General features: G+C 37.7%; 1 protein-coding gene across 1 annotated transcript in view; it reads right to left on the reverse strand.

Annotated features, from left to right (window-relative positions):
• Nucleotides 1-25510, reverse strand: part of RNF17 (ring finger protein 17) — a 116757-nt gene that overhangs the window by 28332 nt on the left and 62915 nt on the right. Inside the window, exons 20-26 of the mRNA XM_061170939.1 lie at nucleotides 22155-22382; nucleotides 21348-21498; nucleotides 21089-21207; nucleotides 7572-7674; nucleotides 6235-6350; nucleotides 4305-4594; nucleotides 2842-3005 (exon numbers count right to left, since the gene is read on the reverse strand). Coding sequence (XP_061026922.1) covers nucleotides 2842-3005; nucleotides 4305-4594; nucleotides 6235-6350; nucleotides 7572-7674; nucleotides 21089-21207; nucleotides 21348-21498; nucleotides 22155-22382 — 1171 coding nt within the window. The remainder of the gene's footprint in view (nucleotides 1-2841; nucleotides 3006-4304; nucleotides 4595-6234; nucleotides 6351-7571; nucleotides 7675-21088; nucleotides 21208-21347; nucleotides 21499-22154; nucleotides 22383-25510) is intronic.

The following is a 25510-nucleotide window of genomic DNA, read 5'->3' on the forward strand; positions in this document are numbered from 1 at the left end:
TTAACTACTGTCTCCTGAGTGCAGGCTTTATTAAGAAAAACAGAATGCTCCAGCATATTTCAAAATGGTTCCTTTTCTCCTTCCCCTGCTGGAAGCATCTCTGATATTTATGTGAGAACCTGGTCAAGCTCTTGGAGATAAATCTCATAGAACTGTGTGGAACCTTCTGATGACTGGGTTCCCTGGAGTTTTTGCCTCTCAGAGTTGTCCACACTAAATTCCATCAATTCTTGGGAATTCCCTGGCAGTCCAGTGGTTAAGACTCCAGGCTCTCACTGCCGAGGGCCTGGGTTCAACCCCCGGTTGGGGAACTAAGATCCCACAAGCCATGTGGTGCGGCAAAAAAAAAAAAAAAAAATCCAGCAATTCTTCCATTAAAATTCTGGTCGTCAGTCTCTGCTCCCATAAGCTGTGACTCCCTATATTCACCTGACTCTCTAACTGTTGGGGCAGTGGTTTGCCCTTTGTACTCCCTCTCTTACCGATACAAGAAGAGTTATAGATTTTTCAGTTTGTTCAGCTTTTTACTTGCTGTTAGGATGGTGTGGCAACTTCAAAGCTTCTTAAGTGTGGAACCAGAACCTAGAAGTCCTCAACAGTCCATTTTTTAAAATGCTTTATTTAATTTTGATAATTCAGTTTCAAGAATAAGGAATGTCAATAAGTTACTTCTCTTACCCCAATTTAATGAAATTAACGTTATCACTGTTTAATTGGGCTGTCTTGGCAGTCAGCAATAAAAAAATGAAATAGAATTGAATAAAAAATATCTGAGTACATTACAGGTAGTTAGGGTAAGTACAATTACATGTAATGTCTATTTCTTAATGTGGATCATAGGATAACCTTGAAAGATATCAGGTTAAGGAATGAAAAATTTATTGTGTATACTTGAAGTGCATAGGAAAAAAATTAAAAATGATGATTAAAATATCAAAATACTCTCAAATTTTAAAAACAGAGATATTAGAAAGTATGAAAAAAATATAGTTCACCACTATCTTATTTGGATCCTATATATGTAAAGATTATGAATTATAATAACTTAATGAAAACTGAATTTCAATTTACTTTTATATTAAAAAAGTTATCTGAACAATTCAAATGTGAAAATAGACTCATTTGCATATAAACACATGAATCTGTTGAGTATCCATATACCTAAATACTAACCCAAAATTTGAAACCATCTTAATTCTATTAAAAACCTATGAAGGGCTTCCCTGGTGGCGCAGTGGTTGAGAATCCGCCTGCCAACGCAGGGGACACGGGTTCAATCCTTGGTCTGGGAAGATCCCACATGCTGCAGAGCAACTAAGCCCGTGAGCCACAACTACTGAGCCTGCGCTCTAGAGCCCATGAGCCACAACTACTGAGCCCGCGTGCTGCAATTACTGAAGCCCACGTGCCTAGAGCCTGTGTTCTGCAACAAGAGAAGCCACCACAGTAAGAAGCCCGCATACCTCAACAAAGAGTAGTCCCCACTCGCGGCAACTAGAGAAACCCCGTGTGCAGCAACAAAGACCCAACACAGCCAAAAATAAATAAATTAAATAAATAAAAATTTTTAAAAAACCTATGAAAATAAATAAATGTATATGTATAACTAAATCACTTTGCTGTACACCTGAAGCTAACACAACATTGTAAATCAACTATACTGCAATAAAAATTTTTAAAAATAAAAATAAAAGATACCTTCCAGGAAAAAAAACAACAACCCTGTAAAGTCTGTATTCCAGCACAAAAAGCACAAGGCTTAGATCAGAAATTTTGGAATCAGATGCTTAGATATGAATTCCAGTACCACCACCCACTGACATGTTGACCTCGGGCACATCACTGAACAAAAATTTCTATTTTCTTACTGGTAAAATGGGAATAGTAATCTACATCTATGATAGTTGGAAACAAATAAGAAAATACGAATGGGCATATGTGAAAAAAGCTTAGAAACCTGAAGTGCTATGTTATTGTCAGGTATCATCATCAAATAGATAATAATCTCCTGTGCAAGTATTAACAAAAGACTTTTCTTCTTAATTTTTCCTCCCCTCCTAAAACCAAAATCTTCACAGGCTGAATGTCTCTTGATTTCATTGCTATACTTAAAGTACAATGTAAATGGAGGCATTTTCCATCTATATTTTTATATACACATATTTTCAAAGTACAGTTGACCCTTGAACAACACAGGTTTAAACTATGAGGGTCCACTTACACATGGATTTTTTTCAGTAAAAACCTACTACAGCACTACACGATCGACAGCTGATTGAATCCGCGACACAGAACCGTGGACCTGGAAGAATGATATAAATTATACTCAGGTCGGCTACACAGAGTGTCGGCTCCCCAGCCCTAGTGCTGTTCAAGGATCAACTGTATGCAGTTCTTTCTGAAGATTTTAGATGAAACTCAAGTACTATTCTTAGTATTCTGGAAAGGGTAAATTAACCCTAATGTGAAAGGGTAAATTAGGGGGTCCCATAAACAAATTTACTAAGGAGATATAGAATACACTGGAAAATAAGTTGTTTTACTTAGCATCATGCACACAGATAAGGCTGCCAATTACAAATAAGTGGCACCATTAAAGTTTCAGTGGTAAAAATCCCTATCTGGAAATATTTCTTCGTTATTCAGGTTAATAAATATACTTGAAAATAAAAAGAGGAATTCTTATTACAAATAAATATATAATGCATCTAAGTGATTCTCCTACATGAATGAACTCATTAAAAGATGTTTTAATCAAAATTTCATGTATCTGAACTTGAAAGACCTCTTAATGTTATAGCACTTAGCCTTAAAATAGTCACAAAAGAATTTCAGACTCACCCTGATAGTGCCGCCAATGACTTCCATTACTTTGCCTCGATACCACAAAGTATCTGATCCCCTGACTGCACAAGCTTCTCCCTTTCTCCAGAAATAAGGCTCCAAAAGACCAAGGCATTTTAAATTACTTTGAATTTCATTCATCATTTTTATTAGTTCAAATTCTGAAGAAATTATTAAAAATAGAAAAGCATTTAGGAAAAATTCCCTACCATTTTCAAATGAAGTCATCATCAAACTTTAGTAACTTCATCACTTAGATAACATTAAAAGGAATTAAAAATCAGTCCCCACATAATAGAGCTTTAATAAAAGTCTAATTTAGTCAATAGCTTCATTATGTTTCGAAACATACTACTAACAACATGTAAATTATTATTCTGATCTATGGTTACAGACGCAAGCATTATTTTGGAAGTGCAAGAATCATTAAAAGCTCTTTGTTATTTGATGCTTAGATACAGCATCGTGCTGCGGGTATAATATTAAAATTCTAATATTGCTACTTCCTGCTAATTGGCTCATTATTTCCACAGTAAATTTATATGCCCGTAACTGACGCCAGAGAGGGCAAGCTCTGGTGTCAGTTCCTATAACAGTTCTACTACTTTAGTTGCGAGCTCCTGGGCATAAGCCTCAGTCTGTTCCTCTGTAAACTGGGTGTAATAGTGCTAGCCCACATTATCAGTATTGCAGGGGATTGGAAGTAAGGCATCTGGCAACCAGTTCTAGCTATGATTATTTACACACGTCAAGCAAAGTTTCTGGATTAAGTACTGTTGCTAGAGGTCTGAAACACTACTCACTTCTAGAATAGCCAATTACACAGATTTAGTCTGGTTTTCAAATTAAAAAACAGTATTTAGCAGATCAACACATGAGACAAAAATTTCAACAAATTCGTAGCCTCCATACCCCTATCCGTAGGTGGACTTACTATGAAGCTAACAGAGCTTAAGTCCCGTGAAAGCTAGAGCTGCTGTGAGTCATCAAGTGTCCTGGACACACTCAGGTTGTAGAAAGGAACTGTTAGTACATAATCTAAAGAGATCTCAGGAAGGACCTGAATCTCAAATGGCCCTGACTCTCCAGTCATTTGTTGTGACTTCTTTTCTCACTTTTAAACGAATATAAACGTTTGTATTCTTTTTTCTTAGAGAGCCTCCAAACTTGTAAAACTGGAACCTGTCCCCCCATGCTTATCTTAGGCCCAATGTTTATCCATTCCCAATGTCTCAATAAATGATTTTCATGTGCTAGGCATTGTGCAAAGCACTTTTCATGCATTATTTCATTTAAACCTCACAACAACTCAGTGAAAAAGAGGTTCAGAAAGTTTAAATATCTGCCCAAGGAATTTCAATCCATGTGTATTTTACTAGAGATATTCCCTTCCAATTAAAATTCTCTAGTAGTAAAAGCGACCACTTTTACAGAATACTGCATAATGTGAAAGATCTTACCTGATAATTTAGGTACCACAAATATAGTTCCATCATCACCAATGCAGCTGACTACTGCCTCAAATACTTTCTGGTTAGGAATAGCTGGTGGTTTATAGCATCCAGTGGTTCTTGGTTCTAGAATTTTCTCCTTAAATTCAGACACCTTGTGTTCACTGAGAATATCAGCAGCTTTTTTGTCAGGGTCAGAGTTAATTTTAATACACTCAGTAACCACTGACTCTCCTTGTACCAGTGGGATTTCCAGAGACTTCTGGGATAATGAATGGCTGTCATCTAATTTATTAGGTCTGTAACATGCAAAAAAGAATATATCTAACCATGAGCAAATAAAAAAATTCTGGGAAAACAATATAAAAAGAATCCTTCAAATATACTTGAAGGATTAGTCTAGTCTAATTAGTCTAGGATATCCTAGTCTAATTTGTTACATAAAAATGAGCATACTTTAAGTTATAATGAAAATTATGTTAAATTATGCATGAGCTTGATGATAATAAAGCAATATAATTTCACTTAAATGCATTAAATTACTATCTCATATTTACATGCTATTCTCTCTTAAAATCTTCTATTAAGTATATCCCAAGTGTCATATAATTAACTAGATGTTACTGGCAAATACAACAGCTTCAAGTTTATTCTAATTTAGCCCAAAGACAGATCATACATGTGGCAAGTTATCAACAGTTATAAAATAATACAAAGATAATGAGTCCCTTAAAAAAATGTGGTTTTTCCAAACTATTCAGATATTAAGTGTTAGTGGTAACATGCTATATTCATTCATAATTGCTTTACTTCCTGTTATTCCCTTCCAATTAAAAAACATGCCTATAAAAAACCCTAGAAGGAAATACTAACATTGTTTATGTTAGAAAAATTATGGCAGATTTTTGTTTCTTCCACTTTCCTGTATTTTCTTTCAAAAGGAAATGAGCACTGATAATAGCTGCATTAATTCCTCAACTAACACTGCTCCCTCATCACCTCCAGCCTTGAGGTAGTAGTTTTAGTGCCAGAAAAGTAGAAAACAACATTAAATTAGTGGCAGATACTGTTAGTTAATATAAACTTGCCCAGCATTTTTCACTTTAACATTTCTTTCAGCGAGGAACTGTGTTAGCCTGAAGTCAGTGAAGGCAGGCCTAGATGCAGAGCCTGGCTGCCTGCCAAGGCCCAGGCAGTGAAGTCAGCATCTACCACACCTGGCCAACTACCTGGGGTTCCGTATTATTTCTGATCTCTCATTCTCCTTCTATTTCATCAAGATTGGGGTCCTGATCCAAATAAGGTAAGGTATAATAATCTAAGATAAAAAAAGAGATCTGGCCATGTATGGTAGAAGGTGACCACTTGGAACACGTATCTGCAATTCTAATATACCTCTACCTCTAGAAGGAAAAAGATAAAAAGAGGAAACCAGGGCTACAGTGATATCCTGATCCTTCTCCCCTTGGACCAAAGGTATTTAAACCCCAAATTTAGTATCTGAAAGGATCTTTACATGTAAGTATTGTTCAATTACTCTTTTTGGCTACTCATTTGCTACCTATATCACACAAATATATTTTGGTATATACCTACCAGAATTTCCAACATAAAGCTTAAACATTTCTGCCTAAGCAAATGAGGCCAAAGGGTTCAGATCTGGTACCCACTGTGTAATTCTCTTTTCCTTTGGTTTAAAGTGTATTGATAAATGCCAGAGCAAAGGGGAAAGTATAAAGGCAAAAATGTCTAGGGATTTAAACATTTAGCAATTCTGAATGAATTTACTTCTAAGCTGGCTCCTCAGGATTAGGTTATAAATCATTTTTAAGAGCAAACAAGAGGCAATTCGGGTCTGAGCACACACAGATACGAAGATTTACGCAGGCAAATAAGAAGCCTCCATCACAAAATGATGTTTTAAAAAAATAGTCTATACCTTGTTTCTCTCAAAGCCAAACCCTTTTTAATCAAATATTTGGAAACATCAACACACTCTCCTTTGTCATCTCTGCAGAAAATTTTCACAGGTAATGGCCATGTTGTGTTGTTTTCCTGCAGTGATTTAAGAGCAGAGTAAATATGAGACACAAAAACGCAACTTCATATAAACATTACACTTTTCACAGGTATTCCCTCCACATTTCTCCATGCCAGAAAGAAAAATTCCAACCAAGTAATTTTGATATCGGAACATATCAGAGAGAAAACAGCATGGAAGACAGTCAACAGAGAAAGACAGTTGTTTTGTGAAGTCTATCAGGAAGACTTCACTGTCCAGGTGAAAAATATCAAGTGGAGGAGAAAAAAGGACGACTGAAAACTTTGTTTTCCATCCCAGATTGGGGAGGGAGGAAAACATCCTCAATTACAAGTTCTCTATTCTCCCGAATTCTTTGTAATTATAGAACTAAAATATATTTTCACAGGTGTGCCTTTTTTCTCCTGTGAAAAGCCAAAGAAAGAACTACAAAACGTATATTCTGTTTTATATGGAATTATAAAAATGGGGAAAGTACACAAAGAAAAAACTAACATGGAAAGAATTACTTACAAGAAAATTCTAATCAGTAATGCAATAAAATGTATCAAATTAGAAAAAAGTTAAGGAGACAAGGAATATTTCTTAGTGTTCTGAAAGGACATGTCCTATATATGTATCCTCTTCTCAAATCGGCACTCACACAAACACCTTTTATGATGTACAGTTAATATGATTTCACTAGAAGCCTAACTACCAATTTGTGAAGAGTATCAAAGGCTTCAGAACTGCACTCTAGCATACATACCTTCTGGTTTTTAATATGCAAATTATCAACTCAAGAATATTAGTTTAGAAATGTTTTGATTCACTCATATAATCATTTACAGTACATATCTATTATGAAACAGGCGTTACAGTGTTTTTTATTGGCCAGGTCGTGCGGCTTGCAGGATCTTAGTTCCCCGACCAAGGATAGAACCTGGGCCCTTGGCAGTGAAAGCATGGAGTCCTAACCACTGGACTGGCAGCAAATTCCCAAACAGGCGTGATAACTTGAAGACCAAAAAAAGGTTGCAAAAAAATATCCAAATAGGGAATTCCCTGACAGTCCAGTGGTTAGGACTCCACGGTTCCACTGCAGGGGGCACAGGTTCGATCCCTGGTCGGGGAACTAAGATTCCACATGCCACGCAGCCAAAAAAAACATCCAAACAGCTTACTATTATTTTCTCAACAAAATAAATGGTCTTGTAGAAAATGTCAATGAAATAATCAGTACACATCTACTGTACCTGTTCACACACCTGTATGATGATGGTTGCTACGGCTCCAGTGAGGTACAATGAGAGACAGTCACAGGCTGTCGCTGTCCACTTGTCACTTCCACCAGCTGGTCTAAAACAAAAAATGACAACTTGTTTTTTAACAAATAGCATAGGATAGGGGCTTCCCTGGTGGCGCAGTGGTTGAGAATCTGCCTGCCAATGCAGGGGACACGGGTTCGAGCCCTGGTCTGGAAAGATCCCACGTACCGCGGAGCAACTGGGCCCGTGAGCCACAATTACCGAGCCTGCGCATCTGGAGCCTGTGCTCCGCAACAAGAGAGGCTGCGACAGTGAGAGGCCCGTGCACCACGATGAAGAGTGGCCCCCGCTTGCCACAACTAGAGAAAACCCTCGCACAGAAACGAAGACCCAACACAGCCATAAATAAAATAAATAAATAAAATTTAAAAAAAGAAAAAAGAAAATGCTCCCTATTTCACTTACAAAAATTAAAAAAAAATAGCATAGGATATAGAAACATAAAAGAACCATCATATACAAATATATTTGAACCAACTACATATGTAGTGAGAAGTCAATTTAAACATGGCTTTGTATTATTCTCACAATTTTCTTCCCCATTTTCATAGCCTTTTATTCATCCCTCTATTCTAGCTGTGGCCCAAGTTACATGCTAAGTTATTTATGTACATCTGTTCTGAAGCTACACTGAGAACTCTTAAAAAAGTAGATGTGTTTTAAGTTTTTTAAAGCTATTATATACATTTCATATATGCTAACTACACTATAAACTCAGAGAGCAGGGATAATGTATTGTGTGTTATGTGTACACACATTTAATTCTTGAACAATGTGGGGGTCAGGGGTGTTGACCCCCCGTGCAGTCAGAAACCTGTGTGTAACTTCACAATTGGCCCTGCATATCTGTAGTTCTGCATCCAGATACAACCAACCACGGACATGTAGTGCCATAGTATGTATTTACTATTTACGTGTAAGAGGACCTGTGCAGTTCAAACCTGAGTTAAGGGTCATCTGTATATTATGTGTTGTACGTGTTATGTCCATCACATCTCCAATGCCTAGGATAGTGCCCAGCTCACAGAAGGCACGCCAAAAATTCTTAATGGAAATACAAATAGAATAGTCCCTTTGTAATGATGATTTCTCTGCCCGAATATTTTTGGAAGATTTTTTCTGGAATTTAAAGCTAATATGAATTACTACCCATGAATATTAGCCTCAATTATTATTAGAAAATTTATTTTTAATATTCATGGTAAAAAGTGTTCAATAAATATTTGACAGATCAATGAAGAGCAGAGTATCAACTTCATCATCTATTTTAGTTTGCAAAGTTGAAACTGAGTGACTTTAGATGTTTCTAACCATCAAACCCACCCCCAAAGAATAAAGAACTAGTACCACTAAAGAGATTACAGGTAAATACTGCAGGCTCTGAAGGCTCTCTAGAAATGGCTTCTAGATCTGGAGTTTCATTAGAGTTGCCCCATCCTCTGAGTAAATGACCAATGTGGCCAATCTTTTCACATTAAATGGTTTATGTGAGTGAACTAAAGAAATCAACTGTGTATGTAGTTTGACCAAATAGGATTTAGTAAAACTATTTATTAAGAAGCCCAAACAGTGTTCTTATGAGCTAAGAAGCTTATATTATCAGTGACGCCTTGAATTAGTTATCGTTTTCTATTTATGATGGTATACAGATAATATCAGCATACACAAATCATTAAGGTTTTCCTATGATTTATTAAGAATACACATTTTAAAATATTAACTTTTGAACATCTGAAAGTATTTACAACATTTCAAAAAATCTATGGCATGTATCCATGAAACTGTATGTTTCAGTTGAGAAAGATAAAAAAGTTCTGGAGATGGACAGTGGTAAAGGTTCCATTACTTAAAGCCATGGAACTGATAAATTTTATGTTAATGTATATTTTACCACAATAAAAAGAAATCTATAAAAAAGATTTCTCGGAAGGGTAGTAAAGCGTAGTGGTTAGAACTCCGGTTCCAGAATCAGAACTTTTACAATCCTAGTTCAACAGTTTGATGTATTACTCAAATATTATAAAATAATATTATATAATTATAAAATATAAAATATTTAACCTCTTGAAGACTCAATTTCCTTATCTTTAAATAATACTTTTTATCTATAGCTTAAAGGTCTGCTGTGATGATTAAGTAAAATAATGCCTGTTAAGGCAATTAATACAGGGTCTAGACATGCTTAAGGTTAGCTATTATTAGACTCTTGAAACGGTGGTATTCCATTACAGTCCATAAGACATAATTCAAGGTGTCAATAGGAATGCATTCTCTACAAGAGGGGTCCCCAGCCCCCAGGGTGCAGACTGGTCCACGGTCTGTTAGGAACCGGGCTGCACAGCAGGAGGTGAGTGGTGGGCGAGCAAGCAAAGGGTCATCTGCCGCTTCCCATCGCTTGTGTTACCACCTGAACCATCGCTCGCATCACCACCTGAAATATACCCCCCCCCACCCTGTCCATGGAAAAACTGTCTTCCATGAAACCGGTCCCTGGTGCCAAAAAGGTTGGGGACTGCTGCTCTACAATATTGGGTACAATTAAGGGACGGATAGAATTCTGTTCTATCAATGAACAGAGCCTCCACAACAAAGGGTAAAAGGACAGCATCAAGATAGGGAGGAGAGACAGAGACACATTCTCGCCAAGCAAAGACCCACGCCCCAGCTGCAGCGATTCAGAATCAGGATGGACCACAAAGGAGGTAGGGATCTGAGCTCTACATGAGGCATGCCAACAGATACTGAGCAGGGCCCTGTAAGGCTCCTGGGCACAAAAACTTTGTGTCTCCCATTTTTTTGATTATAGGAAATACCCTTCACTTGGCATCACGACCTCTAGATCCTGTACAGGACAGAGTCCCCAGAACACCTGGCTTTGAAAACCAAAAGGGAAAATGACCAGGAAAACTACAGAACTGCAGAGAACATGAGGCTGAAAGCTCAGCTTTTCTGTACACTGGTGCTGAACTGAATCTTGGAGACAGAGTTCTGGGTGAAGTAGAAAAGGATTAGCTTTATTACTTTGCCAAGCAAAGGGAGAAACAGAGGGCTACTGCCTCGAAAAACTATGTGTTCCAACTTGGAGAGGATAGTGAGAAGTTTTATAGTAATGGTTCAGGGCTTTCCTGATGGTGCGGTGGTTAAGAATCCACCTGCCAATGCAGGGGACACAGGTTTGAGCCCTGGTCCAGGAAGATTCCACGTGCCGTGGAGCAACTAAGCCCATGCGCCACAATTACTAAGCCTGTGCTCTAGAGCCTGTGAGCCACAACTACTGAGCCCGTGTGCCACAACTACTGAAGCCCACACACCTAGAGCCCGTGCTCCGCAACAAGAGAAGCCACAATGAGAAGTCCATGCGCTGCAACGAAGAGTAGCCCCTGCTCGCCGCAACTAGAGAAAAGCCGACATGCAGCAACGAAGACCCGACGCAGCCAAAAAAAAAAAAAAAAATCGTTCAAAGAGGGCATGATCAGCTCATGGACATTCTTCTGATGGGTTGGTAGTGACATAAGTCAGCGTCAGCATCATCAACCTTCAGGTTCCAACTGGTCTGGGGTCTACAGGCTTGTGGGCAGCATACCATCATTAATCGTTAACTTCTCCCACCTGGAGGGGGTTTCAGTATCTCCAAAACAGCTCAAAGATATTGTTGTTTATCCACTGATGGGGAACCAGGACCTTGCCCCAAGGCTGCACTACTGTTTCTCTTGACTGTTTTTCCCTGGTCTCGCATCCCCTCCCTTCCCTAATTAACAACTGCTTGAATCTGCCCGTTGGAACTCAGGTCATGGAGGCTGAATGAAAGCTATTTCCTGTAATCAAAGAAATGGGGGACACAGAAAATCTTTGTGCCCGGGAGCCCCATAGGGCCCTGCTTGGTATTAAACAGAAAAACCTGCTCTTAAAGGGCCTGTGCCCAAACTCACTCAACCTAAAAACAAGTGCAAAAACACCAGATTGAAAAGGGCATGGGCCACACATGAAGAGGACCCATTTACTAAATCTTAAAGCGTCTACTGGAGAGGGAGAAGCCAGCTGGGATGCCCCCTAGGGACTGAGACACCAGCAGGAGACTTTTTTGTGATCTCAGGCTACCTTGCTATCACTAGCACTGAAATTCTCCCTCTAGCCTGTTAGCACTAACAGGTCTGCCCTGCTGAGAGCCCTGCCCACCCGAGCCTCAGCTGGGCCTCACAGCCATGCGAGCAACAGCCCTGCCCACCAGCACGCCACAGCAGCCGCTGCCCTGCCACAATAGGAGGGCACACAGAGCCCACAGAGGGGACACCCCTTGAGTGCCAGGCTGTGGTGGTCAGGCAGGATTGTACCCCTGAGTCCCACTGAGCATCTCCTAAATAAGGCCACTCTTTCAAGACTGGAAGAGATAGCTGATTTATCTAATTCATACGAACAAACAGAGAATTAGGCAAAAAGAGGAGACAGAGGAATATGTTCCAACCAAAAAAACAGATTAAAACCTCAGAAAAAGAACTAAACAAAACAGAGATAAGCAATGGACCTGGTAAAGACTGAAAAGTAATCATCATAAAGATGCTCACCAAACGCAGAAGAATGGATGAACACCACGAGAACTTCAACAAAGAGACAGAAAATATAAGAAAGAACCAAACAGAAGTTGTAAGTGAATGAAAAATGCACTAGAGGGGTTCAACAGCAGACAGGACGAGGACAAAGAGCGAATCAGCAAGCAGAAGACAAAGCAGTGGAACTCACCCAGACAGAGCAGCAAAATGAAAAAACAAAGTGAAGATAACTTACGAAACTTTGGAGACAACAAGTGGAATGAACATTTGCATTATAGGAGTCCTAGAAGATGAAGACAACAAAGAGAGAAGGAAAGGACCAGAAAAATTATTTGAAGAAATAGTGGCTAAAACTTCCCTAATCTGAGGAAGGAAACAGACACCCAGGTCCAGGAAGCCCAAGAGAGTTCTAATAAGATGAACCCAAAGGATCACATCAAGACACACTATAATTAAAATGGTAAAAGTTAAGGATAAAGAGAAAATCCTAAAAGCAGCAAGAGAAAAACTACTTGTTATGTACACAGGAATCCCCATGAGGCAATGAGCAGATTTTTCAGCAGCAACTTTAAAGGCCAGAAGGGAGTGGCATGACTATTCAAAGTGCTGAAAGAAAAAAACTTCCAACTAAGAATTCTCTACCCAGCAATGTTTTCATTCAGAATTGAAGGAGAGATTAAGAGTTTCCCAGATAAGCAAAAGTTAAAGGAGTTCATCATCACTAAACCAGCCCTACAAGAAACGTTAAAGGGATTTCTTTAAGCTGGAAAGAAATGGCACTAATTAATAATAAGAAAACATACAAAAGTAAAAATCGCACTGAAGATGGTATAATAAAAGTAGTGGATCAATCATTTATAAAGCTAGCATGAAGGTTAAAAGATAATAGTAGTAAAATTAATCAGGAGAAAGGACACACACAGACTGAGAGTGAAGTTATAAAAAAAGATATTCCATGCAAATGGAAATAAAAAGAAAGCTGGAGTAGCTATACTCATATCAGACAAAAGAGACTTTAAAACAAAGATTGTAATAAAAGACAAAGAAGAGCATTACATGATGATAAAGGAGTCAATCCAGCAAGAAGATGTAACATTTATAAATGTATATGCACCCAACAGAGGAGCACCAAAATATACAAAGCAAACACTGATGGACTTAAAGGGAGAAATTGAAAGCAATACTATAAAGGTAAGGGACATTAACACCCCACTTGCATCAATGGATAGATCATCCAGACCAAAAACAGTAAGGAACCAGCAGATTTAAATAACACGTTAGACCACATGGACTTAACAGATATATGTAGAACATTCCATCCAAAAGCAGCAGAATACACATTCTTCTCAAGTGCACATGTAACATTCTCCAGGGTAGATGACATGTTAGTTTACAAAACAAGTCTCAATAAATTCAAGAAAATGAAATCGTATCAAGCATCTTCTCCAACCACAATGGTATGAAACTATAAATCAATCACAAGGGAAAAAAATGGGAAAAACCACAAAAACGTGGAGATTAAACAACATGCTACTGCACACCCAATAGGTCACTGGAGAAATCAAATACCTAGTGACAAATGAAAACAAAAATACAACATACCAAAAATCTACAAAACACAGCAAAAGCAGCTCCAAGAGGGAAGTTCATAGCAATTAGGCCTACCTCAAGAAACAAGAAAAATCTCAAATAAACCAACTTTACACCTAAAGGAACTAGAAAAAGAAGAATAAACAAAACCTAAAATTAGTAGCAGGGAGGAAATAATAAAGATCAGAGCAGAAATAAATGAAATAGAGACCCCCCCCCAAAAAAAAACCCCAGTAGAAATGGCCAACAAAACTGAGAACTGCCTCTTTGAAAAGATAAGCAAAATCAACAAAACTTTAGCTAGACTCACCAAGGAAAAAAAAGAGAGAAGACTCAAATAAATAAAATCAGAAATGAAAGAGGGAATGTTAACAACTGATACCACAGAAATACAAAGGCTCATAAGAGACTATTAACAATTGTATGCCAACAAAATGGACAACCTAGGAGAAAAGGATAAATTTCTGGAACCACACAATCTTAGCAACTGAATCATGAAGAAATAGAAAATGTGAATAGACTCATTACTAGCAAGGGAATTGAAACAGTAATAAAAAAAAAAATCTCCCAACTAACAAAAGCCCAGGAGTAGACAACTTCACTGGTGAATTCTACCAAACATTCAAAGAAAAATATTTTGAAGAATTCTCAAACTCTTCCAAAAACCTGAAGAGGAGAGAAACCTTCCAAACACATTTTATGAAGCCAGTATTTCCCTGACACCAAAACCATACAAGGACACCACAAGAAAAGAAAATTGCAGGTCCATATTTCTGATGAACATAGATGCAAAGATTGTCAACAAAACATTAGCAAACAATACATTAAAAGGGTCATACATCACGATCAAGTGGATTTATTCCAGCAGTGTAAGGATGGCCCAGCATCCACAAATTAATCAACGTGGTACATACATTAACAGAATGAAGGATAAAACCATATAATCCATCTCAATACATGCAGAAAAAGCATTTGACAAAATTTAACACCCATTTATGATAAAAACTCTCAACAAAGTGGGTATAGAGAGAGTGTATTTCAACATAATAAAGGCCATATATGACAAACCCATAACTAACATCATACTCAATGGTGAGAAGCTGAAAGCTTTTCCTCTAAGATTAGGAACAAGACAAGGATGCCCACTCTCATCACTTTCATTCAACATAGTATTGGAAGTCTTGGAACAAGTAATTCTAAAATTTGTATGGAACCACAAAAGATCCCAAATGTCCAAAACAATCTAGAGAAAGAAGAACAAAGCTGGAGGTATCATGTTCTCTGATTTCAAACTATACTAAAAAGCTACAGTAATCAAAACAGTATGGTACTGGCACACAAGCAGACACATAAATCAACGAACATAACACAGTTCAGTAATAAACCCACACGTATATGGAAAATTATTTTATAACAAGGGAGCAAAGAGCATACAATGGAGAAAGGATAGTCTCTTCAATAAATGGTGCTGGGAAAACTGAACAGCCACATGAAAAAGACCACTAGACCACTATGTTAAGCACAAAAATTAACCCCAAAAGAATTAAAGACTTGAATGTAAGAACTGAACCATAAAATTCCTAGAAGAAAATATAGGCAGTATCCTCACTAACCTCAGGCTTAGCTATATTTCTGTGGATCTGACTCCAAAGGCAAGGGAAACTAAATCAACAAATGGGACTGCATCAAACTAAAAAGCTTCTGCACAGCAAAGGAAACCACCATCAAAATGAAAAGGCAACCTACTGAATGAGAGAAGATATTCTGCAAATCAGGTATCCAATAAAGTGTTAATATCCAAAATTATAAAGAACTTATACAACTCAACAACAAAAACCCCCAAACAGCCTGATTAAAAAATGGGCAGAGGATTTGAATGGACATTTTTCCAAAGAAGACATACAGATGGCCAACAAATATATGAAAAGATGTTCAACATCAGTAATTATTAAGAAAATGCAAATCAAAACCACAAGAAGGTATCACCTCACACCTGTTAGAATGCCTATTATCAAAAAGACAACCAATAAAAAGTGTGGGCAACGATGTGGAGAAAAGGGAACCTTCCTGCACTGTTGGTGGGAATGTAAATTGGTACAGCACTATTGGAAAACAGTATGGAGGTTCCTCAAAAAAATAACTACTATATAACCCAGCTATTCCACTTTTGGGTATTCACCAGAAGAACCTGAAAACACTAATTCAAAAAGATATCTGCACCCCTATGTGGACTGCAGCACTATTTACAACAGCCAAGATATGGAAGCAACCTAAGGGTCCATAAAATGGAATAATGGATAAAGGAGACGTGATATACGCACAATTGAATACTACTCAGCCATAAAAAAGAATGCAATCTTGACATTTCTGACAACATGGATGAACCCTGAAGATATTATGCTAAATGAAATAAGTCAGACTGAGAAAGACAATACCACATGATTTCATTCATATGTGGAATCTAAAAAACCAACCAACAAACAAAAGAAAAACAAACTCATACATAGAGAAATCATATTAGTGCTTACCAGAGGGGAAGGGAGTTGGGAGATGGGTGCAAAGGGTGAAGGGTGTCAATTATAACAGTGATGGATGGTAACTAGGCTTGTGGTGTGATCACTTTGCAGTGAATACAAATGTCAAATTTAATGCTGTACACCTGAAATTTATATAATAAAAAAAATCTGCTGAATTCAACTTTAAAAATTTTCAATTTGTTTTTCAATTATAGTTTTCAAATATATTCAAAAGCAGAGAGAATAAATCTCATCTATCATTCAGCTTTGACAACTGTCAATACATGACCAATTCTATTTCATCATATTCCCATGTATTCACTCCAATCCCTGATTATTTTTTTAAATATTTATGTATGTATGTATGTATGTATGTATGTATGTATGTATGTATGTCTGAGTTGGGTCTTCGTTGCTGCATGCGGGCTTTCTCTAGTTGCAGCGAGTGGGGGCTACTCTTTGTTGCGGTGCACGGGCTTCTCATTGCGATGGCTTCTCTTGTTGCGGAGCACGGGTAGTTGTTGCACGTGGGCTCAGTAGTTGTGGCTCACGGGCTCTAGATCACAGGCTCAGTAGTTGTGGTACACGGGCTTAGTTGCTCCGCAGCATGTGGGATCTTCCCGGACCAGGAATCGAACCCGTGTCCCTTGCATTGGCAGGCGGATTCTTAACCACTGTGCCACCAGGGAAGCCCCTGATTATTTTTAAGTCCCAGATTTAACATTATTTCATTTGAAAAGATTTTAGTTTGCATTTCCAAAACTAAATGTTTTTAAACAAACACAACCACAGTACTGTTGTCACATTAAAAATTAATAATTTCTTAAGATCAACTATTCAGATGGTGTTCATTTTCTTCCTGATGTTTCAAAACAGTCTGAATTGGTAAAGTAAACAAAATCCATACATCATGAATGGGCAATATGTATCTTTAGTGCCCCTTCCATCTCTTTCCCTTGTAATTTTCTGTTGAATAAACAGAGTTGGTTTGCAGTTTCAATGGTCTGAATTTAGCTGATTGCATTCTCATGGTGTTTAACATGTTCATCTGTCTCTTGTATTTCCTTTAAATTTATAGTTAGGTCTAGAGTCTTGATCAGATTCAGGTTCGCATATTTCTTTTTTCAGCAATACTATTCAGAGATGGTGCTGTGTACTTCCCTCAGGAGGTACATAATGTCTGATTCTCTTTTTGTGATGTTAGCAGCCACCAACAATTATGTCTAGATCCCTTAGTATATAAGGGTTGTAAAATGGTGGTATTCCAATGATATCATTCCTCCTTTGTTAGCAGGAATGCTTATAAAGAACAACTTTCCCTTATCACCTAATTGATTATCTCGAGATATAGATTGTACAGGAAAAACAAGTGCTCATTTCCCTTATTTACCAATTTTCAGAATAATGAACTAGTTCCCTAGAATCCTCTAAAAGTGATCAGTAAGTTTTTTTTTTTAAATCACTTTATGAATTTAGAGACTTAAACATATCAAATGCTTTGATACAACATAATAATCATCCTACTGCTGTTCAAACTGTCCCATCTTTGGTCAGTGGAAGTTTATTCAGGTTGGCTACTGAGTCCTTTTGTCATAATCTATCTATCCATCCATCTATCTATTTATTTATAGCTTTCTTGCTTTTTGCTAGGTCAAGATATTCTAGGCTCACACTGTGTATTTCCTGCCCAAGACCTGGAATCAGACATTTTCCCAAAGAGCACTGAATTCTTTTAGTGGGAAATGGTATTTGGAGACCACAATTTGTGCACCAGCATGGCTCAATGCTACTGGGTCCTTCATGTTACAAGGCTAAATAATATGTATTTTTTATAATTAAATACCTTATCAGTTTCTACTGATACTTTGAATTCAAAATCAGGAGTACAAGGTAAATCAACCTTAATCTTACATTTTTCCCATCTAACAACCACACCTGTTCTTAATGATATGTACATAATTACTATTTTGAATTATCCCACAACACACACACAACAGCTTCAGTAACACTACAACCAACTCTGGGATTAATAAAAACAGCTGACTTGTGGGGGCAGTTATTTCTTGTCCTTAGGATATATTTTGGTAAGTATGTACAGTCAACTTATTGTGTTTTAAAGTCACTTGAAAAAGTTCCTCTCTGAGAGGCTATACCACCACTACATACAGTTAATTTCATTTTACTTACTATTTTTACTGATTCATCTGCATAAAATATTAATGTTGTTCTAACGTTAAATCGATATCGTTAGTAACCTCTTCTCTTTTCCCCAACTTCTTATTTGAAGTACTTACTCCTAGTTAATACCAATGTGACAACAGGAAGTTGATTCAACTACTCACATATACTCTCTTTTCTCCCTCCATTCTTTGAAATTGCGGCTGATCTACTTTGCATTCTATACTGTTTCCCTAATAACGATCATTTAATTTTGGTTCTTTTGGTAAAATAAATGTAATGCTCACCACAGTCCTTATGTCAAAATCTCTCTTGTTGGTTACCTAAAACTTTTTCTCTTACAGGGCCCGTTCCTGGAAACAATATTCCCTGAGTGATGAAATCAGTATTCTGTGGTCTTTATATCAATACCTGAAAGTCAGTTGGCTGGATATAAAACCCACAGCTTGCCATTTTCTTTTGAGTATTTTTAGAATGTTACTCTCTTACCTTCTGGCATAAAGTGTTGGTAATGACAATGTTATTTTATTTCTCTCGTGAATCAATGATTTTACTAGATAATCTCTCAGTGTTGGCATTCCTGAACCGATTTTCCAAGATAGGCAGTGTGCCTTTTCAATGTATTTTTAAAAATAGTCTTTTATTTTAGGGACACTTTTTTGAATTGGGTTTTTAGTATTTGTTTTGATCTATTTCTTTTAGTCTTGTTCTTTGACATTCCTATTACATGTATATTAGGTCTCTGTCTACTTTAGGTATCTTTTCTTTTAAATCCTTTGGATTTTTAATTTTTTAATTAAAAAGATCTGCCCTCCTTTTGATCTTGTATTTCTTTTTTTAAACATTTATTTATTTATTTAAATTAATTTATTTACTTATTTATTTTTGGCTGCGTTGGGTCTTCGTTGCTGCGCGCAGGCTTTCTCTAGTTGCAGTGAGCGGGGGCTACTCTGTTGCGGTGTGCAGGTTTCTCATTGCGGTGGCTTCTCTTGTTGCGGAGCACAGGCTCTAGGCACGCGGGCTTCAGTAGTTGTGGCACGCGGACTCAGTAGTCGCGGCTTGCGGGCTCTAGAATGCAGGCTCAGTAGTTGTGGCGCACAGGCTTAGTTGCTCTGCAGCATGTGGAGATCCCGGACCAGGGATCGAACCCGTGTCCCCTGCATTGGTAGGTGGATTCTTAACCACTGTGCCACCAGGGAAGTCCCTTGTATTTCTCTTTATGACATTTTCTATTACTTACTTGCTTTGTGTTTTTTCTAGTTTAGTCTACATTCTGATATGATTTTCTTTTCCTTCCTGAGTGCTATCATCTCTTTTCAAATCTTCCTTTTTCTGTAATCAATCTTATTTCTGAGTTTTTCTAATTCTATTTTATGTTGTTCTTCACAGTGTCTATCATTTTCTAAATTTTTTAGTTTACTTTGAAATATCACTGTTTTGTAAGCCTGTCTTTTTTGTGGATTCCACTGCCTCTAGGGATTATTTGGCTCCTAATTCTCTTTTCTCATAATAATTTGTAAGGAGTTCGACTGTAATCCTTTCTTTCACTAATGTTTTAAGTGAAGTAAAGAAGGGGGGGATCACAACTGCTTTCCGAGCTTCATGGCTCTGGAACTCTGACTTGTGTCATTCTCCCAAAGTGACAGACAACATGGCTTCATACCTTGCTCTCTACTTTTATCTGCATCTTTTCTTTCCTTTGCCCCACTGTCTGCCTTGCTCAAATCAGGCTCTCTTCCCAGCAGATTCTCCTCTGTCTGGGGGTCCTGGAAGAGAGCTTGTATGGCTAAGAAGGCTTCAGTACCATGAAACACCGGCCTGTCACAGAGCTCTCGCATTCAACTACAAAGAGCACCCTGCATCTCAGTTTTGGTTGCTGTTCTCAAGTTGGCGCGCGTGCTCCAGTGAAACGCTGTTGCCAATTCCTATTTTCAGACCTGTGAGGACCCCAGGCAGCTTTCCCTCTCCATCCTCCCCCACAAGTGTGACACCACAGGGTCTGGTTTGTGTAGCACCCCACCTGCTTGTGTTGCCTACTTTCGTTGTAGATGTTGACCATGCAGTCTGCAGATTTGCATCCATGTTTATGTGTTTATGGTAGGATTCTAGCAGACTCTACAATTATGCCTTGCCATTTCCCAGAATCCTAGTTCACTCTTTCTGGTAATTTACACATTTTTAGCTTTCCATGCAATTCTAAGCTTATGAAATACATTTTATTTCTACCTGCTTGTGTGCCTCAAGGTTTTTTTTTTAACAGTTTGAGTTCTTTCTAGATATCACCAAAGTTTATGTGCTTCATATTTTTATCTTTCCTGTTTTTTTGTTTTTTAATTTTTTGGCCGCACCACGCGGCATGTGGGATCTTAGCTCCTTGACCAGGTATTGAACCCACGCCCCCTGCAGTGGAGGTGCAGAGTCTAAACCACTGGACCGCCAGGGAAGTTCCTCTTTCCTGCTTCTTAAAACCTTAAAATTAACTAGATAAATCAACTAGATCTTATGAAAATTTCAGAATATGTCAGAAAAATCAAAAATGATAAGAATCCACCCAAAAACAAACATATTTAAAGTCATATTCAATAATGAGAAAATTTACTCAGCTAAAAACTACCTTATATCAACAAGAGAGCATTCCAAAGATAATCTTCTCATTGTCTTTAGGTTTTCTTGAAGTTCTCTTAAACAGTTAATATTCACTACTAGTTCAACACCCACGTCATACAGCAAGACCTATGAAAACAATAACTTTAAGTCTATGGAAAGACAGTGCTTAAAAAATTTTTTTTTGCAAACTGAAAAGCATAATAAAAATTGGATGAAAATACAAAATGCATTCACTTTCATGATTATATTTTTAACGCTGCATTTACCTCTACCAATGTGTCTGTAACCATTCTGATGATCTGGCCCCTTTGCCACTGATTTTCATCTGGGATCTTAACAGCACAGTGCATATCATTCTTCCATTTAACAGGTTCCCATTTTGAGTTTTCATAAGCAGCGACCATCTTTTCCCCTAAACTATGTAAAGAAAAAAAATTTTAACTCTCGAAACCTTTTCTTGTAACGTACAATTCCCTGACTCCCTGTCTTCTACTGTCCTCCCTCCCTCATTCTATTCCAAACAAACCGGCTACCTTGTTCTTCCTTGGACACCCAAGCACATTTCCACTGCAGGGTCTGGAACTAGTTCTTCCCTCTGCCTGACGTGAGCTTCTCCCAGGCATCTTCATGGCTCCCTCCCTCCCTGCCTTCAGGGTCCATTTCAAGAGTCACTGACTCTGTGAGGTCCTCCTCCCCCACCGCTTGATTTTTCTCATCTTCATCATCATCTGCTGCACTGAATACTCTGTTCACTGTCACTCCCTCTACTAGAATTTAAGCTCCATGACAGCACAAGCTTGTCCATGTTTTTACCACTGTATCCCCAACACCTATAATACTGGCTGTCAAATAATAGGCACTCAGTAAGCATTTGTGGAATTTATAAACCCTAACACAGTGAAAATAACCAGTAAAAATACTATTTGTATACTTTTAACTGGTTTTTTAGTAAATATTTAGCTGAAATAATTTTGTACTTTCAAAATTCTGGATTTATGACTTCTAGATCTTTGACACGAAATACAGAAGAAAGAATAAAGCTACATGCACAATGTTTTCTTTGAATGTTATACCTATGAAGTAAGTTTTCTGTTAATAACCACTGAACATAAATCTTCTCAGGAGACACTACACTGCAGATGTACACAGGCAGTTCCTTATAATAAAGTGACTGCAGATCCTCATTAGGTAGAGATTTTGCAAATACAGGATTTAAGTTGTTTACTTCATTTGAAATAATTTCTTCTGGAGAAGGATCCCATACTTCAGTATGCTTTTTGGAATTATCTTTGAGGGTATATCTGAAAAATAACAAAACCCATTAGCAAAAAGAGTAGTTTGCAAAATATTTATGTTTGTATTTGCTTAGATCTAGAGATGAATAATTTTTAGATATGATTCACTGCTTTGCAGTTTTGATACTAACAGAAATTTTAGTCTTTTTTTAAAAAAGAGTTCTTAATGATTAACAAAGGACAAAGAGAAAAAAAAATGTAAAAGCCAAACTTTCTATTTTAAAAACAGTTTAAAATACCAAGTGTGCTCACAATTACACAATTTCCCACTGATATTTTGTACTCACAAAGGAATAGAATTATTCAGTGTTTTTTTTTGGTAACTTGAATATTTCTCCTTGACTAAAAAGTATCAATCCGTTTGAGAATATAAGTGGAAAACAACTGCTATTTTAAAATATCTTAATAAGCAAAATTATTGAAGTGTTTAGAATGTTTAATGAATCAGATTAGTTCAGATTCTAATCACAAATAATTAATGTCAAAATTTCTTTAAAGGAAAAAACTTAAGTTCTTTCACAATAAGCTTGAGATTTTGCTAACCAAGGAGACTAACAATTTTTCCTTCTAAATCTAATGGACAGTTTTCAGTCCTTACTCAACATCAACTCTGAGCCTAAACTAGCTACTCTTTCCTTCTTGAAATGTTCTCTTTGGTTCCTGGTTTTTCTTTAGTTTCAGGTTCCCGATCTTTTTTTTTTTTTTTTTTTAACTTCTCTCTCCTGTAAGTGATAATGCTCAGACTTGCATCTTCACCTAGGAAGACTGGGATGACTGATGAAAGTGATGGACTCGTTTATTATGTATATGTTAACTCGCCATCTGAATCACCTAACCAGGTCTCTCTTCTATGCTCCAGACCCAGGTACTCATTTCTTTCATTCAACTAATATTTCCTGGGTACATACTGTGAGCCAAGAATGCTAGATCCCAGAGATATGGCAGTGGACAAAATAAGCAGGGTTCCTGTCTTCCTGGAGCTTATGCTATTGTGATACTGAGAGATCACATAATTACACACAAAAAAAATTATACAGAACAAGGACATAGGCCAGCGAAATCTAACCCAGTCTGTGAGTTGGAGAAGGTTTCTCTTGATTAAATGACATTTCAATTGAGATTTTAAAAGGACAAGTAGAAGTTAGTGAGGCATTCCAGAAACCAAAAGAAAACATGTAGCTTTGACATAGTAAAGCAGTAGGACATGGCATGAAACTTAAGGTAGACAGGGGCCAGAATATTTGGGAAGCATCATGTTTTATCTTATAAAGGATGGTGTGCGTACATGATATAGCTGAGCCCAACAGACTAGACTGTGGGACTTCACAGCTCTTTTCCGCTTAGGCCTCAGGTGCTCAGGGCACGCACTGACCCAGGGAAGCTCATGTGCTACTCTGAGGACAGGCAGTAGATTCTATGAAGACAGTGGGACTGGTTGCGGTCCTCAGGAATCGGCAGTCCGGGTGTGGAAGGGCAAGGAGACCGGCTGGGCTGCCAGAGCAGCAGAGGTGGTTTATGAAAACTGGTACCCTGGGAGGGGCAAAGCAATGTGCTTTCATAAAATTTTCAAAAGTAAATATTGTAACTGCAATTAGTTAAGATCACGGGCTCTTTCCACTCTCACTTTTCCTCTGTCCTATTTTTTCTCATCTTGGGTGTTAGCCAAAGCATTCTGGGTTGGCTAAGAGGAAGCTGAGTTGGAGACACATTTAGTTTGGATTTAGTGGGATACAGTTTTGTGGCTCACGACACGTCCTGTGGAGTTACGCTATTGCTAGCCATCTTGGTGCAGCAGTGGGTTCCAGAAATGCTCCCACAACCTTAGTGTCACACATGAAAACAAGGTTCAATACAAAGCTAATGCACCACTACGTGTAACGAGTAACTGAGCCACTGTACACTTGTTTTTCTGGCATAACAGTGCTTCTCTTTCATTCTTAAACATGTCCCAGTTTGGATGAGAAATAGGGTTACCCTGTTAATAAACAAATTAAATCATAAATCAATACATTAATAAATGTCAAATCAAACTGTATTAAAGATTCATTATAATAAAACTTGAAATGTCTTGAATATTATGTATATACATAATATATGTATAATCCATGAAAGAAATAATAGAGTCTCCTAAAATTAACTCTGATTTTTAGAAATTTACATGACATTACCAATAATTGAGCTATGGCTCTAAAAAAAAAAAACTTAAAAAAAATTACCAATAAACAAATTTCAATCAGCCACACTAGAGAAAAGACTGGATTACTTTTCTGTTCTCTCCATAGGGATATCACAAAATCTGACATTTCATGTGGTAATCAGTATACAGCTAAAAAAGAAAGTATTTTACAGATGAGTCTGAATTTTCTAACATTTGTGGTATTTGTCAACTTTTGAAAATCTGTAATTTGTTGATTTCTTTTGCCAGTCTACATAAATATTACTTTTGTTTTTTTAATTCTATAGTTACAATTTTGTATTCTTTTTCTTAAAATGGGGTCTCCCAAATGGTACAAATTTCAGGCTGACCCAGGAGACCTGGATTTGCCCTTGCTGAGTACAAGCCTGAGCACTAAGGGTGAGTAAACATGCCTGCTGCTCCCCTCACCCACCTTCCTTAGCCACTGCAATGCCTGCTCCTCCCTCTCATCACGTGACTCCTGCGGTCCCACGGCCGAGGGTGTGACCCACGGCTCCCGACCACTGCACAATGCTTTTGCTGCTTGGAGATTCTCCCTCTGCTTTAATAGCCACAGGACCTCACACAATACACCCAGAGCAGGTGTTGCCTTCACTCTCTCCACAAACCTGTGCTCTGTTCTCAGAGAACAGTGTCACCAGTCACTGGTGGTCAGGCCAGTGATCCTCACAGTCAACCTCAACTCCTTCCTCTTCCTCACCTACAATGAGCAGCAGGGTCTTGTGATGCTCATCACCTCCTTTATGTTTCATGATCTAGCCATTTTCCATCTCCAGGTGTTTTTCGAAAACTTGCCATCAGAGACAGCTTTCTAAAATGCAGATCTCTCAGTCCTCTGTTTAAAATCCTTCAATAGCTCCCCTTTTCAAGGGATAAAGTGCAAACACATTCAAGTGTTTGAAAAGTACTGTAATTTACTTCTCAGTGACTGAGGTTC

This window comes from Eubalaena glacialis, chromosome 16, assembly GCF_028564815.1.
Source record: "Eubalaena glacialis isolate mEubGla1 chromosome 16, mEubGla1.1.hap2.+ XY, whole genome shotgun sequence".
NCBI lineage: Eukaryota > Metazoa > Chordata > Mammalia > Artiodactyla > Balaenidae > Eubalaena > Eubalaena glacialis.